Source organism: Dasypus novemcinctus, chromosome 3 (assembly GCF_030445035.2).
Source record: "Dasypus novemcinctus isolate mDasNov1 chromosome 3, mDasNov1.1.hap2, whole genome shotgun sequence".
Classification (NCBI taxonomy): Eukaryota; Metazoa; Chordata; class Mammalia; order Cingulata; family Dasypodidae; genus Dasypus; species Dasypus novemcinctus.
Genome location: NC_080675.1, coordinates 49,900,228 through 49,916,797, shown reverse-complemented (window position 1 = coordinate 49,916,797; position 16,570 = coordinate 49,900,228). Strand labels below are relative to the sequence as shown.

The 16,570-nt window shown below is 42.4% G+C and overlaps 1 protein-coding gene across 2 annotated transcripts; it reads right to left on the bottom strand.

The window, feature by feature from the left end:
* Positions 1 to 973: 973 nt before the first annotated feature.
* On the bottom strand, positions 974 to 13,338 carry SIX4 (SIX homeobox 4). 2 transcript variants are annotated; one of them, XM_004471108.4, is made up of 3 exons: positions 12,197 to 13,338; positions 8,851 to 9,539; positions 974 to 5,396 (listed from the first exon to the last, which is right to left on the bottom strand). In XM_004471108.4, the coding sequence occupies exons 1-3, from the start codon at positions 13,066 to 13,068 to the stop codon at positions 4,600 to 4,602; spliced, it is 2,358 nt and encodes a 785-aa protein (XP_004471165.2). In that variant the 5' UTR covers positions 13,069 to 13,338; the 3' UTR covers positions 974 to 4,599. The 2 variants fall into 2 exon arrangements, with proteins under 2 accessions (XP_004471165.2, XP_058149306.1); XM_058293323.2 differs by having other exon boundaries at positions 9,307 to 9,539.
* Between the last annotated feature and the right edge of the window lie 3,232 nt (positions 13,339 to 16,570).

The following is a 16,570-nucleotide window of genomic DNA, read 5'->3' as shown; positions in this document are numbered from 1 at the left end:
GTACAGTTGGTACCCAAACTACTTTATTTTCTATTTTCCCTTCCATTTCAGTGTGGGGGACACATAAAATCAGATATCACATAATTGTAAAATTAAGATCAAGAACATACTGTGCAGCAATACTGTTATCCCCACCCCCCCAAACCCCAGCCCCGTTGTCTGCTGTGAACATTTGCTGTGTGTTCTTGTCTTTACTTGTCTTCCCTTTAGGCAGCACTGGGAACCAATCCTGGGACCTTCCAGAGTGGGAGAGAGGTGCTCAATTGCTTGCAACCTGGGCTACTGCGTTGTCTCTCCTTTTTGTTGTGTCATCTGGCTGTGCCAGCTCCCCGCTTGGGCCAACACTCCACGTGGGCAAGCTCTCCACTTAGCCCAGCTCGCTGTATGGGCCAGCTTGCCCTCATCAGGATGCTCTGGGAATCAAACCCTGTACCTCTTATATGGTAGAGGGGAGCCCAATTGCTTGAGCCATATCCATTTCCCATAACTTTCAGTCAAAATTAACAGAGTATAACCAGACATTGGTTAATGGTAGTGCTTTAGGGTCTGGCCACTTTACTTTCTTTCAATAACCTTGGGATGGAAAGGTCTTTGGACCTTTCAGTTTACTCCCACTAAACCTCATAAAGTACCTACTGGATATCAGCACCATATGTGGCTCCTGGTACACAAAAATGAGACATATTTCTTCCTTTTTAAGGAGGATTAAATTTAATCATTTAGTTCTTGAGTATATAGTACAGTTGATTAAGTGAATTGCATAATTCTGTATAAACAAGATTAGTTTTCCAAAATTATTCCTATTGGTCTCAAGAATAAGCTAATAGGACTCTACTCACCCCCACTTTTTTTCTTAATTTCCACTTTCTCCAGGAATAAATAAAAAGAACATTTTTCTTGCCTAGCAAGGTGGGTTACTCACATTTCTTTTAGAACACAATATTCTCCCCAAATAACTTTTTTCAACACAAGATATGTATAAATATAAAGTTTATTCAGCATAGTGTTTAGAAAAATAAGTTCACATCATTTCAGAAAACAAATAAAACACTTAATTGTCCAGGCATAAACCCCTATTACAGTACAACATACATACCTTAGATCTCTTTGGTTGGGTAATTAAGCACAGAAATGTTCTGGGACATGCTCTGTGTGCCATCACCTAACAGTGCAGTAAAGACTTGTTACCCCATCCCATGATATACATTCTGTGTAGATTTACTTTGTGTAAGGCACAGTAAAACCATATTGAGTACATAACTGGTTGCCTCTAAACATACAGTACATGCAACAAAAGAATAAAAATTTTGAGAACCCTGAAAGCCAAGAGTCACATGCTAAACAATTTTGATTAATACAATGTACGGTGGTAATAGTTATATTAAATTAATATGAAATGTATCAGTTAGATACAAAATAATCATTAGGTTCTATCATCTAAGTTTTAGGAAGACTTTGAAGTATCTTTTGTAAAATGAAATTCTTTCCCCCAAAGTTTTCCTAAATTATTTATATTTTTATGATGAGATGAACTGTTCAAAATATTTTAAAGAATTAACAACTTGTGGCTATGTACTAATGCACACTTGTCTAGCATGTAGCAGGGCAGGCTGCAACATATGTCCAATAATCCAACTTTTAGCATGCAAGATTCAAGGGCATAAACAGGGAGATTTAAGGTCAGTGTGCAATTTACTACTGATTTTTATTTATGGCTATAACATCTACTTGCCTTTCATGACACAAGAAAGGCACTGAAGCATGTATTCGATTCAGAGTTTTTTCATTACCATAAATATACATGAGATATAAAGCAGTACAACACAGGTGCTCTTGCTTGATTGAGGAATAAATGCACCTTCTCTTTAAACAATACACTGCCCTTTACTAGATGTAACTAAGAGTTAAATGCCAAATTCTGGCTGAGAGTGCATAGATAGGTTTACACAAAAATCCCACATCCAGCAGCAGGGGTTGGGCATTGCAGGGACAGTTATTTACCCTTATTCTGATTCCTTTTCAGGGATCATTAGAGGGCCACTTGCAGCATCTTCAAGCATTGGTTTATGTAAGAGGGAAGTTCTGCCTCATGAACTCCAAGGGTTCTGAGTCTGGCCCTTGGTATTGCAAAAATATTTGCAATTCTGTGCAAGGAGATCATGGGATTTATTTTATTCCATTCACATACACATGGGCTACATACATATTTTACTGAAAGAATAGAAAAGAACAGTAAGTTCCTTACAATGTGTGTTGATTCTTACTTGTTATATTGTGTAGGTATCTGGAGTAATTGTAGGGTTATAATTACACTGTGTTAGGAATATGAATAGGTTTCCTAGGTAAGTTAGGTTTTGTGCTGTTTTTTCTTTTTCTTAAGGGAGAAAAGAGGAAGAACTCTGAATAAAAGAGATGCTTTCTATATTTTTGGAAGACATATAAAACTTTTCCAGTTATATATATATATAACTTTTTAAACTTCCCATCTCCCTTATTGATAGGGAATTTTAAAATAAGTAGCAAACTCTTGATACCTGCAGCAATCATGTTGAAAATAACATTTTCATGTAAACTACACTACAGAACCATGTAATTAAGTAATCTTAGTAACATTAACAGCACACACCCAAAGAAAAAACAAGCTGCATAAGTAATGTAGAGTGGAAGAGAACTCTAAAACACCTGACTTTGCAAAAAGTAAAACAAAAACCATGTAGTTTCAGCAGTTTAGGAACATTCACTAATTCAATATAAAAAAGGATGTAAGTTCTTTATCAAAATGATAGGAGAGGAATTCTTTGTAGGGCTCTTAATCTATGCCTACAAGTTCCATTTGCAATAACAACAAAAGTTAAATCCTCTGTGGCCCTTATTCAACATGCCTGGCTGATGGGCACGTATAGATCTAATACGGACCCCCTTGTTTTGATTATAAGAAAAGCAAGATGTGGCAACAGTTTTATGTTCAACAAATTTAAGTGATCTCTGAGAGATCATTTTCTCACTTTTCTGGCTTTCTGGAGACCAGAGAATAACTTTACTCACTGCACATATGTATTCGCATTATTACGTCTTGTGTTCAGAGTCCTGATAAAAACTACAACCACAGCTCATAACACTATCAAACAAGCTTCTTACAGAAACCCAAAAGATTTACTTTTAAAGACATAATTTAGTGCAAACAATAGTCATGTGTCATAATGTAACAACTGATTCAAAATATTTAGAACATTTAGAAGTTTCAACAGGAAAGATTTTTGCTCAATAGAATGTACATATTGTTTCTGTAGTCAAAAATGGTTGTTTTGATAGCTTACAGGATTGATTTTACATGGTAGTCTATATTAATTGGTGTTATTTTAGCTGTAATGAAAAGTTTCAACAATAATTAGTTGTTTATCAATTTCTATCATAAACATTACACATGTAACATTAGTGGAATTTATGTTCTCCAGATATAAAGTAATTCTGTGGTAAAATTAACCCTGCTGGAAAGTAGAAAAGAATCATCAGTGCTTTTGTTGACACTTTTGTACCTTGGTAAGAATAATAAAAAGGCCACAAGGTAAAAAGGCACATAGAATTCTATAGAAAACATATTTAAATGAATCAGAGTTGCTAAATAAAGACCATGGATGTGAAAAAGTACCAGAAATTCCAATATTGGGAGTTAGATTTCCTGCTTCAGTGTTATTAATATTGACCTTAATAGACTCCTGATAAAAATCATTACTGTTAAAATCCTACAAAAAGTATAAGTTTGTTGGAAACAACTATGTTCACCTCCTGTTCAAACAATAAAAATAAATTAAACAGTAAGAAAACATTTTTCTTTTCAGTTCATAGCGCCTGAATTATAAGAGAAAACACATAACAGTATAAATAAAACTCACTGTAATTACTCAAATTTTACTTATAGTACTGAATATTTACATTCATACTGAAGTTCGTTTCAAAGTTTTTAGTGGAGTTTCAAACTCTCTCAGCTACACTGAACTACTAGCAAATCACATTTGGAAATGCGTAGAAACTTAAACCACGATTTTTGTGAAAATGCTGAAAAACAGAAATGTGTACGTATATATGTGTGTGTGCATATTTAAGCTACTCAACTTCAAAAATACAGCCTTAGCTTATTGGGAGTTACATTTCTGCTTCTTAACCTCATCAATGCCCATGAAGTAAAGGTAAACACAAAGAATTACATTGTTTCTAACATTCTGTAGCTCTAGCTAATATTTTGTGATAGGTGTATACATTTTTAATTTTAAAAACTATTTATCAAGGTCCATTTTGATCTTAGAATTATATTAAGTGAACCAAATTATACACTTTGACTTGATGCATTTCATCTTGTTCCTTAGTCTCCATCTATTTAAAAAAGATTATATGTGAACAAAAAGGTTGCAGTAATGAAGTTCAACTCCTGTATATTTAAGTGTGATCTTCATGTGGACCAATCCAAAGTCTCTTGAAGCCATTTAAATGTAAAATTAGAGTGTTTTCTTTTAAATGGGAAAATGCTTTATGTTCTCAGGGCTTCTTGAAAAGATTTGTCCACTGATGGGAAAAAAAAAGGGGAGGGAGAGGAGAGAAGATTTATAAATCTTGCATATCTTCATCCAACTGGACAGTCTGGAGCTTGGCAAGCTCTTTTTTGTCTGTTTCCAGGTCTTCACAGACAGTCTCACCCATGCCATCCAGGACATACTTGGATTTGGAGTCCAGCATCAATATGTTGCTTGTTATTTTGCTCTCAGAATTTGTTAAGAAATTCTCTTTTATGTTAGCTACTGATTGCAGAACCAAAGGATGTTCTCTGGCAAAATCCTGGTGCACTGCTGGGGAGGGGTGACCCACCTGGTTTTCAGGTGTAGGCACTATTTCCCCAAGGGCAGCCTGGGTCATAGGGACTGACAGTAGATCTTGACTAGTAATAAGGGAACAGTTCTGAAGAGTTGCGTAATCAGTGTTACTGACAGATGTTGCGGTAGATTTGCTTGTCACTGGTGCAGACATTGGCTGGCTATCGGCAATTTCAGGATTTAGCTCAGTGGGATTTAGTAGTGTAGGGGTAGTCAGAGAAAAATTGTGAGTTGGAGACACGTTAACTAATGAAGAGGCCAGTGGATGGAGACCACTCCCCGAGATATTGTCAGAAGACAGGTTTGTATTTACTTGTGTGTTCTGATTGACAGGCATCAACTGAGAAAATACGAGGCTCCTCTCCAAGCCTTCCTGTTTAACAGATCCTAAAGACTGTCCTGAATTAGGAACAGTGTATACCACTGCACTGGGAGCAAGAGAGCTGAAGAAAACCTTTCCTTGCTGGACTGTAGTAGACTCACTTGTAAATGTGCTCCCATCTGAAGTGCTTGAATTTTCTGAAATATTACCTGGAAAAAACAAAGTACAGATTACCATTGATGGAAATTATAGGGAATGATATTACTTCTTTACACACTAAGTTTTTCTCTAGTATAGCATCAATGAAGAAGCAACACTTCCATATACCAGTTTTTCCCCAATCCTGATTCAGTAGACTCGGCACATCGAACATTTAAAAATTATAGATTCCCAGGCTCTACTCCTTACGAGTCTAACTCAGTAAGTGTCATGTAGGTCCTACAATCTGTATTTTTAACTTCCTGGTTTACCAAGGGTAGAAAAAAAATTTCTTTCCAAGTTCTTTCAGTCAGGTTTCTGGCTCATTATTACTGACTTCATATCTATCAGATAGTTCATAGTTAATGGCTAGCTCTGCCGGCTATAACTAGAAAGCATGAATACAAAATAAAGTGCCTTTGTTCACGACAGTTCAGGAACTGACATAAAAGGTAAATGGAAATGTAGAAAATGCCACATAAAATGAGTTACTCCGGAGCTTAAAGTTAACTATATAAACCTGTACAGACAAGTTTCAAACTTTCACCAAACTAACCATAAAGTAATGTCAAGTCAACAAAATATTCAAAAGGTGTTTTTCTTTTTTCTTTGGTGCCAGTTTTGAACTTTCAGTCAGTGCTGTAGTGCTAGGAAGAATTAATGATAATACTGAAATGTGCTTTTCAAAATCTTTTCAAAATAGATTAACATAAAGAACCCGAGCTAATGCTTCTCTAAAAGGTTTGTATCTTTTGAGGCTTTCATTATAATGGTCTGTAGAGACCAGAGGTAGAAAAAAAATAAGTGGAAAGCTGAGTGGAAAGCTGAGAAGATCTTCCAATCAGATAGCTCCCACAATGTAGATCTCACTCCCTGCCCCCTCAAATAAAACCCTTTGAGTCTTTGCATAGGCACAGTGAAACAATAGCAATTAGAAGGTTCAGGCTTTCAAATCCCCGTATTGAAAGAAAAGATGATTTGGGGAGTTTTGTAATGGAATAATTCAGATGGGCTGTTTACTCTGATCTTAAATTAGATATCCAGTAAATTCTGCAATTTATTTTGAGACAACAGTCCAGTGTTAAAGGTAATTCATCTAAGTCTTCTCTTCTTGAGTTATTATAATTATTGTAATTATATTGCCACCTCTTGAGAAATAAGTGACACGGGGCTGTTTATGTCTTCCAAATATTTTTAATAATCCTAAATAAAAAGGAATGTTTTAAATAAAAAGAAAACAATTGAAAGCACTATATTTAAAGTATTTTCCAATATTTATCACCAGAAAGTATTCATAATTGAAATACTGGTGTTAAGAACATTTCTAGTTATGTCTGGGCTCTTTACTAACACAAATCCTGGTTTCAGGCAAAACAAATGAAACAAATGTTTTTATTTGAAAAGGTCTGACTTCAACTTAAACATACTTTGAAATAGTCTTTCAGGCTGCTAAAAGGTAGCAAATAACATCTGAAATAGATGTTTATGTTTTGTTTGCCAGTGCACATGTGAACAACATATTTTTTGATAGAGCTAAAGTAACATTATAGATGCTACATTTTCCACAACTATTGTATATACATAATGTTTCTGAATGTGTAGAAATGATTACATCTACAAATGAAAGGGAGAAAGCAGATGTGATCTAAAACTTGACTTTTTAACTTTAACTGCAATTTAATTATAAATTTAATAAAAATTAAATATCAGTAAAATTATACAGGTTCAATGTATAACTTTAAAAAGAAAAAATATCTTATTATATTCTCAGATTATAAAGTGAATAAAAGATATATTCTGCTTTTTCATATAAATCCTAACTATAGAAAGATAATCTATAATCTATCTTGACTAAATATCTAAAAATTAATAAGAAAGGCTGGCTGTTTTAGAGAAAGGCTGAATCCACAAAACGTGCTTTATTGTGAACTGTAATACGCAACTATTAAAAAGGCACATTGCTTCCATGATCCATCTTATTAAACTCAGGGCTTCAAACTGACCCAGACAGCCTAAGGATTGACAGCCCTGTCGTTTGATCTTAGCCATTTTAACTGAAAATGCTACTGTTACTCTCATTAAACGTCCCACTTAAAACATTAGCTATTAGTTCATACTAATTTTCTATGGTAGTATTTTTCTAGATTATACATCAAAAGTATTTCTGCTTTTATCCTAGAAAATGCACGCATTTGCTCAAATTTGTCTTTAAAATGTAACTTTCCTAAACAAAGAAAAGGGGTTAATGCCACATCACATTATTGTAAAACAGCTTTCCCTGTGTTTTTCATATTTTTGTTGTATGTTGGACTGTGACTTAGCCTAACTTTTTCCATAGCTTGGAATAATGAAGAAACTAATAGTATGCTGGAACAAGGAAGAAATGAGCAGTGTGCTACAGAACTATTGTATTTTAATATCATTTCACCTACAGGGAAATGTACAGAATTGAATTTACTCCAGAATAGTTTTTCCATTAATGCCTCAAAAGAAGCTGAAGTAGAACATAATTGTGGGATAGCTGTGCATAAGGTGATTTTTTTTTTTTTTGGTAAAATTCCCTTACAAGAAGTCAATCTTTAAGGCCAACAATTATTTTGCATTCGTAATAATTTGGATCTTCAGATTTGCTTACAGTAAGACAAATTAGCACTAATATATCCCACTCCTGAATTCAAAGGATTCTGTAACCTCTACTGCCAAATTCTAACCATTACTATTTGCATGTAGAGAAAATTACAGTGACCCATACTTGCTAAAAGTCCATGAAAAACTGGCATATCAGCCTCAGGTTTCAGAAATTTCACATCAGTGCTTTCTCTAGCAGATAGAGCTGCCTTAGCAAAGTTACAAAGATGAAAATTAAGGTTAACAACTGTCTTCTTAAATAAATGTACAGATTTAGGGTGTGAGTATACCTGCAGTGCAAAAGAAACCCAATCACATATTCTACTGGCTTTCCTTTAGGTCTGTTATTCTCAATTATAGGAAGAACATGATTCAAACACAATTGATTCAGTCTTTTTAGCTTGCTCTTCTAAAACGTTTTTACTTTGGTTAAAAAAAAGAGCAGACACACTCTTACCAGCTGCTAGACTTTATTTTGTGTTCTAAGCAATATTATTAATTTTTAATCTTAAGATGTCAAGCAGTGGGTAATTTTTAAGCACTGATTGACTTATCATATTTCTATAATTGTAGAACTGGCAAGACTTGCTATGAACTGTATTTTTCCATTCAGTTGTTAGGAAAATAAAAGCTCATCCCCTTGATGTGAGGGAATCAACCAAGCTGGGTATTACATGGATATTGTGAAGGAGAATTGAATTCAGGCTTTTCTGCAGCTGTGGCAGCCAATAAGGTATCTAAGCAGCAAAACCAATCATATAACTCAGAGAATGCATCATTTATTGCAGCTGATCAACACATTCACTGTTGCATTATGGTACCAAAGGAGACTTTTACCTTGTGAAGCCGCCACCGAAACCGGGGGCAGCTGCAGTGGAGAGAATCCAATGCTCCCATTAAGAAACTGGCTGTTTGCTCCGGAATTGGGGATCTGGACAATGCCATATTGGTTAATCTGCACTGGTGTAGTAAAAGTCACTACAGAGCCTCCGTCCTGGGAAGCCACTGTTTGACTGCCTTCTCTTTTCACTTCAGTGCTGGGTATCAGCCCTGGGAATGACGCAGAGGCACTGGGGCTATAGGAGGTGGTGGCTGCTGAGTTAGCTGCAGAACTCTGGAGGACTTTGAATTCCTTCACATCCTGGGAGACAGGCCCTAGTATGTCAGTCATGGACAGACCATTGCTCACAATGTTTGATGTCATTTTTGGTGGGTTCAGTGACACTGTCTGTGTATTTCCCACATTTAATCCATTAAGGATAACTCCATTGGGTCCCTGAATAAAAGAATTACCATTAAGGAAGACAGGTGAAGCACTTGCAGATACCAAGCTTCCATTCAACAAAACTCCAGAAGAGCTTAATGATATCTTAGCATTTCCAATTTGTTGCATATATACTGGCTCCATGTGACTGGAAAGGCTGAGGTTGGTGATGCCATCAGATGAACCAGAGAGTGGGTGAGGAGACAAATCCTCTTGTCCTTTGCTGGATTCATCTTCAGTGCTGGGATTGCCATCTGACTCACTGTATAGAGGGAGAAATCAAAACATTCAGAAGGTCAGGGGGATGACATTTCACATAGTGCCGTTTGTTTTGGAAAACCAGCCTCTAAACCCATTAAAGGCAGTATTTAAGGAAAGCACAGCAGGATGTCTGTTAGTTCTGTTCAGGCAATGAGGCCTTTCTGGGAAAGATGAACTCTCAGATTCCAATCATTTTTAATAGCAATAAATTCAGGGAAAGTCTGAATTTATCTGGAGGCTGTCACTTATAAGAACTTAAAATGAGACTGTATATGTGTTTGGAGCATTTAAGTACTATTCCTCAGTTAAATATTCTGCTACTTATACCGTAGAAAAAAGCATTCATTAAATGAGGTGGCCAATCTTTCCTATTTAGGAACTCCTTCCCCTGCCCTAAAACCAATTCAGATTAGTGTTATTTTGGAGGTAGATGAAACGGCCAAAGGAGCAGGAGGTGTGAAGTGTTCAGCTTGATTTTATTTGCCAGTTAGTTAACAAGAGATTATTTTCTCACCTGCTCCCAAACTTCTACTCCACCAGAATGACAACTCTCTCATTCAACAAAGTGGCTGTCCTTGTTGTAGGCAAGACACTTTCAACGCAAGGACAGTTATGTGCAGTCGCCTTTGAATCCAAAGGAAGCCATAGGGGCCTATATAACATACACCATCCAGTGCCCTAGTGAGGTGGGAGGGAAAGGGTGTGGGTCACTCAGCGGCCTGTAAGCTATGAGATCCCTTCCCCAGGGACTTCAATCAAGGACAGTGTTCCTCAGCTCCCCAACTGGCGGGGGGGGGGGAGACCAATCCGGGTGGGAGTCGTGGTGGGGCTTTCCCATTTGGTTTGAGGCTGGGCGGGGAAGACCAAGAGCGACAGAGGCATTTTGAAAGCGAGGCAGGACTTAGCTCAGCAAAGGACCCTCATCCCTGCAGTGCCCCGCGGTGGGTTCGCTTTCATGCCGAGGGGAGGGGATTGCTTGGGCTTTGGGCTGCCGGGCCAGGGGCGTAGAAAGCGCGTTGATTTACGAGCTGAGGCTGAGCCGCCGTCGCCGTCTGCGAGGGTGACTCACCGGGGGTGCGGGTGGGAGGTAGATCCGGAGAGGGGCCTAAACCAGGCAACTGGTCAGGGGGCGGGGATGTGGAGTTGGGGTGGGCGACCGGCGAAGCCCGCGCAGCACCGCGTCCGGAATAGGGGAGACGGGGGAATGCGGTCGACTCAGGAGCGGAGGCTGCCAGGCCTGCGCGACGGGTCAGCACCCCAAACTCTGCCTCCGGCCCTGAGATTCCTTCGCGGCTCGGGGCGCCGAAATCCTTGGCCTCCAGCGGGCGCGGAGGCAGGTAGTGCGGCGTAACTAAAGCGCCTGGACGGCGCTGCGGGAGAGTGCAAGCACGTCGCGGGACGCGGTTTTGTTTTGGTTCCTTGGAGGCCCCGCACAGCGCCTCCCACCTTCCCTCCCTACTGCGAATAGTTCCAGAGCCGTCTGGGCCCCTCAGCCGCGCAGGGGTAGGAGCCGGCTTCCCAGCTGCAGTGCGTCTCCACACTGTTTTCCTAGTAGAACCTTCAGGTTACTTTTGGATTATTTGTCTTCTCTCCCCGCGCGGCTGGACACACCGTCTCTTCGGCCGACCTTTCCTTTAGTTTGCCTCGCCACATGCCAAGTGTGTGACTCGAGAGAGTGCACAAAAGAGGGGGAAACCCCGAGGTTTTCTACCAGTGGGGGACATCACCCTGCCAGGCAAAAAGTCCAAACCCGACCGGGTGGGCGCTCAAGGAGGTGCTAAATTGATAGCGCCCCCAATGCCTTTCCTGCAGTCCTCCTTACTCCAGCTTGTCCCCCCCTCATCCCCACCACGCGTACCGGGAGGGAGCCCCGCAGTGCTCGGGGGCCGAGGAAGCAGCCCTTCAGCCCCGCTACCCGCGGCGGCGCTGAAATCCTATCCGAAGGAGTTCAGAATCAGGTTTCAAAACACGGGAGAAGCCCAGTCGCACCAGCACCCCACGTTGCCGCGGCCGCGAAGGGAACCACAGCGGGCAGGGTGAATGATTAACTCTGTCACATAAAACTTCGATGTCCCCAGACCCCTTCTGTGCTGCCGCCCCCCACCCGCCTTAACACTCCCCCTCCCAAACGAGCGGCCACCGGGATCTCCAGCGCAGGACTGGGGGGCAGCCGAGCTCCGGATGTGGGGAGCGTGCGCGCGAGCCGGGCAAGGTCCCACCCCGCGGAGGTGCAGACCCCGGCCGGCGCCCGCAGCTTCTGCGGGCCTCGGGCGGCAGCGAGGGCTGCCTTCCGGCGAGCGCGCACCTCTCCCGGCCCCGCCAGAACCCGGGAGAGAGTGGCAACTTCAAAGCGGGATGGGGGTGGAAAACCCGGCAGCAGTGACCAGCCGAGGTGGGGGCGGGGACCGAGTCCCGGGCGGACGACGAGAAACTTCTGGGGGGAGGAGAGGGAGGGTAAGGAGGGAGGTCCCCCCGCCCCTCGCTGCCGCCGCCACCCCCCCACCCGGGCGCCGAGAAGGGTGGGGGGCGGGGAGAGGTGGGCAGCCGGACCAGGCTGGTGGGGAAGGTAAGCGCCATGTTTGCGAGCGCTTGGAGGAAAGAAAGCTGGGAAGGGGGTGGGGGAGTGGAAGGGGGAGGAGGAGGAAAGTTGGCGCTCACCTTTTGGACTGGGTCTCGGAGGGGTTCCGGTCGCGCTGCCGGCGGTTCTTGAACCAGTTGCTGACCTGGGTGAGGGAGAGGCCGGTGATCTTGGCCAGGTGCCGCTTCTCGGCGGGCGTAGGGTAGCGATTCTGCTTGTAGAGCTCCTTGAGCGCGTTGCGCGACTTCTCCTTGAAACAATACACCGTCTCCTCGCCGTCCCAGATGGTGCGGGGCAGGGGGAATTTCCTGCGCAGCCGGTACTTGTCCACGGCGCCCAGCGGCCGGCCGCGGGCTCGCTCGGCCTCGGTGTAGCGCGCCTTGTACCAGAGCTGCTGCAGCAGCGGGTGGTTGGCCGACTCGAAGCTGTGGCTCTCGAGGATGCTGTAGAGCTCAGGGTAGATGCCCTGGTGGAAGGCCACCAGCGCCCGCGCCTTCAGCAGGCTCTCGTTGCCACGTAGCAGGTCGCTCTGGGGCAGGGACCACAGGAACCGGGCCAGGCGGTCCAGGTTGCCCCCCTGCTGCAGCGCCTCACACACGCAGGCGACATGGTCGGGCGAGAAGGCCAGCGGGGTCTGCGCGGCGGCGGCGGCGGGGGCCGCGGCGTGGTGGTGCCTGCCCAGAAGTTCCAAGTCGAGTTGTTGTACCTGATCCACCACCACTCCGGCCGCCGCCGCCGCCGCCACTGCCCCTTCCTCTCCGCTCACCCTGGCGGCGGCGGCGTCCCCCGGCTCCAGGGGGAAAGGGACTGGAGCCGGGGGACTCAGCCCCGCCGCCGCGCCCCCCACAACTTCTCGGGGCGCCTCCTGCCCTTCCGAGGCGCTTTCCATCCCATTCTCCTGCTTGATGTCCGCTGCACTTGCAATCTGCCCGATGGGGGAGGAAGAGGACATTTTTTGTTGTTTATTTTCCTCCCTCCCTCACTCCCTCGCACTCTTTTTCCTCTTTCTTTCCCCCTCTTTTACTCCTCCTTCTTCGTCTTCCTCCCCCCTCCCCCCCTCCGGAAAGCCCACTCCCTCCCTCCCGGTTTCGGCTGGATCTGGCCGATCAGGTTTCCCCCCGGCCACGCAGTCACCATTAAGATAGCTGCTAGAGCAAAGTAGTGTAAACGGATAGCTGCTTTCTGCCGTTCCCCCAACGTGACTCCTCGGGTTGCTGCATACTATATGGCACAGGCGGCCGGCCCGGCCCGGCCGCGCCACCTCATTGGCTATTTCGCATTCAGAGGGAGGAGGAGACAAGGTTTCTATCCCTGTCGATCACCCTCCTCCTACTCCACCCCTTGCCTTTCCCTCTCCCCCTGACCCCCAGGCACCTATACCTGAAGGGAAACACCGACATTCTTTTCAGGCCCTACTCCTCGGCGGGAAATTACCTAATGTGGCTTGAAAACTGGACAACAGACTCTTTCAAGGAAAGGCCCTGCGATTGTAGAAGGAGTATTAATGGTGTGGCCTTAAGGTCGGGACGGCTGAAGTCCTAACAAAAAGAATACCCTCAGCATCCAGATGAAAAAACTTCAAAGAGGACAATTCAGAAGCTTCCTAGTATCTCTGAGTACTACCCCGTTTTTGGATGTCTCGATTAAGAATTTTATATTTAAAAGAGTCAAGAATAGAATGGCACGAGGGAATGGTCTATAAAGGAAAGTATAAATTAAAACTCGCAAGGAAGGCAAAGTATAGAAAACTTTAACATAAGCAGTATAAATAGTCCTCTGAGAAGGCAAAACCAAAAACAACAAAGTCTTCAAAAAGTGTGCTTAACCTTAAGTCATCTGGAGGGCTGGCAACCCTACTGAGTTGATCATGATACAATGAAACATATAGAATATTAAACCATATGTTTATACTGGATGAATAGGGTAGAAAAGATCCAAGTTTTAGAATTATAATAACTGTATGAAAATTTCAGTTTCCTATATGAGCATTTTAAATGCAAGTGCATGAGTAACTCTTCCTGGAAGATGATGTTGCTGGAGAAACACCTTCTTTGACTGCAGGTGTCTTCAGTGAGATCAGTGCAACATCAGCAGGCTTTTCCCCAGCATAGGCGTAGGGAAGACTGATTTCTGGATTGAGGTCCAAGTGCCAGGAGGTGGAGTCTGTTGCTGTTTACAGGTCTTTTTCTTTCCTACCTGGTGTGTATAAGGTCTTAACTAAAAAAGGATGAACCTATTTCTGCTTCTCTCATTACTGAGGGTCAGTTGGGCCCACTTGCTGCGGCTCTTTCTCAAAGTCCAATATCTGACCAATATCATTCTAAACTTTATTTAAGGGTAGGCTTCTATCATTTTTGCTTCCCAACTACTTACGGCTGACTTTTATCAGCATACTATAAAGAGTTGTTTAGGTTACCTGCTGTCATGATCAGCTTGGTTAAGTTTCTGTTTCGTGGAGAGGCTGCATTTTATTGCTAGTCAACCAAATTGCAATTTGATATTTGGATTTAATTTGCTTTTGTACTATCATAATGTGATGAAGCCAGCAGTGACATCTCTGGTATTTTTAAAATTTATGACCATAGACCACATGCTTTTACTCCATTGGAAACATCCAGTTAAGCATAGAACTTCTGGACAATATTTGAGATTCCTTGACTTTTTAAAAATATACCTTTAATTGTGGAATTATTTTAGATTTACAGAAAATTGCAAAGGTAGTACAGAGATTTCCTATATACCTTGCTATTAGCTTCCCCTAACATTAACATCTTACTTAACTATGGTACATTTGTCAAAACAACTTAACAGTGGTACATTACTATGAACTAAATTCTTGACTTCATTCAGATTTCACCAGGTTTTCCATTAATGCTCTTTTTCTGTTCCATGATCCAATCCAGGGTATCACATTACGTTTAGTTTCTTGAATATTGAAATCGTATTTATCAGAGCAAATTAGACAGAAGGTAGTGTGGTATAATAGAAAGGATGTAGCTTTGGGGATCAATGAGCTAGATGTAGGTTTAATCCTAGCCCTGCCATTTTATTGGCATAAAATGTGGTCAGGGTTGTTATGAGGATGAAATGAGACACTATCACAAAGCACCTTAGCCTCAAGATGGCGGTTCTCAGAGCGTTGATCTTGCTGCTACTGTGCAGCGAACTGAATCTTGGAGCCCTGCTTCATGTGGAAGCCAAGCGGGGCCCCTCGGGCCCTCAAGAAGCCCGAGGCTGCAGGTGTGATCTGGGCCATCGTGCAGGTAGGCCAGGCCATGCCGGGCCCCTGCTAGGCCCCATTCTGGGTCAGCGAGGCATTTAGAAGACAAAGGATCAGGGATCCACATCACCTGAAAAAACAAACACACACCTGACACATAGCGAATATTCTATAAACGTTTACTTCCTCTTGATAGTACAAAGTTGGAGACTTTTTAGTTATATATATCTAATTAATATTCCTTTTACTATAGTATGGGATTATCTAAATTCAGGCCATATGAGTCTTCTTCAGGCTATTACCAATCAAATACAGTGCACTGACTTGGAGAGTAATTTGTTGGACTTCTACAGGTTTTCTGTGTATTTGCCTGGAGAGCACCAAGTTCACGGAAGTGGTAGCGGCCTTTTAAGATATCTGTAGGCTGTGGCTACATTTGTAGCTCCAGGAGGCGATTCCTGTAGGACCAGAAGTGAAATACAACACCAGGCTCCAGATTCCTTTAGTGGGTTGAGCCTCAGTCTCATTCTGCTGGCAATTCAAAGTGGACTAGAAGTCCTTGACTCAAACATGATCAGCCACATTGGAATGGAACACCAGCCTTGAGAGCGTGTGGAGTTTATCTCAGAGCACTGGTTTGGGCAAATGATTTGTAAAATTCAGAAATGCTTACTTCTATTTCGCTGGAATATTGAGTCTGCCATGTTGATGTGTTACAATTTGGGAAAATAGAGTTGAGGCTGGGAATGTTTGAGAGTGAAGAGCATCAGAAAACCAGTCTGCTTATTTCTGCATCTTTTCCTTCCAGCCCAAAGATAGTAATGCGAGTATGTGAAATTACCATTTCAGCCTATTGAAGAAAATCTTTTCACGATAAAATGTTCCTCGTTGCTTGAATATATTTGATGTTTTTGTCACCAAGGGTGGGAATTTCTCTTTTCAAGGCTGACTCGGCTGTTTGGAAGATGAAGGGAAGGCCATATCAGTGTGCCTTGGTAGGTTCTTTCTAGTTTAGGAAGCTTATGTAGTTGTTAGGAAAGTTAGGTTCTACAGTTATCTACTGGGTAGAGGGGGTATCCATTATTATTAGGGACTGATGATTGATGATATGTAATGTAATTTCTGAATGATATTCATTTGCCAAATATTTATTGAGCCCTGATGAAGTGTAAGGTATTGCATTGGTTACTAAAGGACAGAAAGCTGAATATACTGGAGTCCCTGACCCTGAGAA

Coding starts and splice junctions, on each gene's coding strand:
- SIX4 (XM_004471108.4), bottom strand. CDS start 13,068: ATGTCCTCTTCCTCCCCCATCGGGCAGATTGCAAGTGCAGCGGACATC. Junction 9,540..12,196: donor TCCGAGACCCAGTCCAAAAG/GTGAGCGCCAAC, acceptor CCCTCTATACAG/TGAGTCAGATGGCAATCCCA. Junction 5,397..8,850: donor TTCGGTGGCGGCTTCACAAG/GTAAAAGTCTCC, acceptor TGTTTTTTCCAG/GTAATATTTCAGAAAATTCA.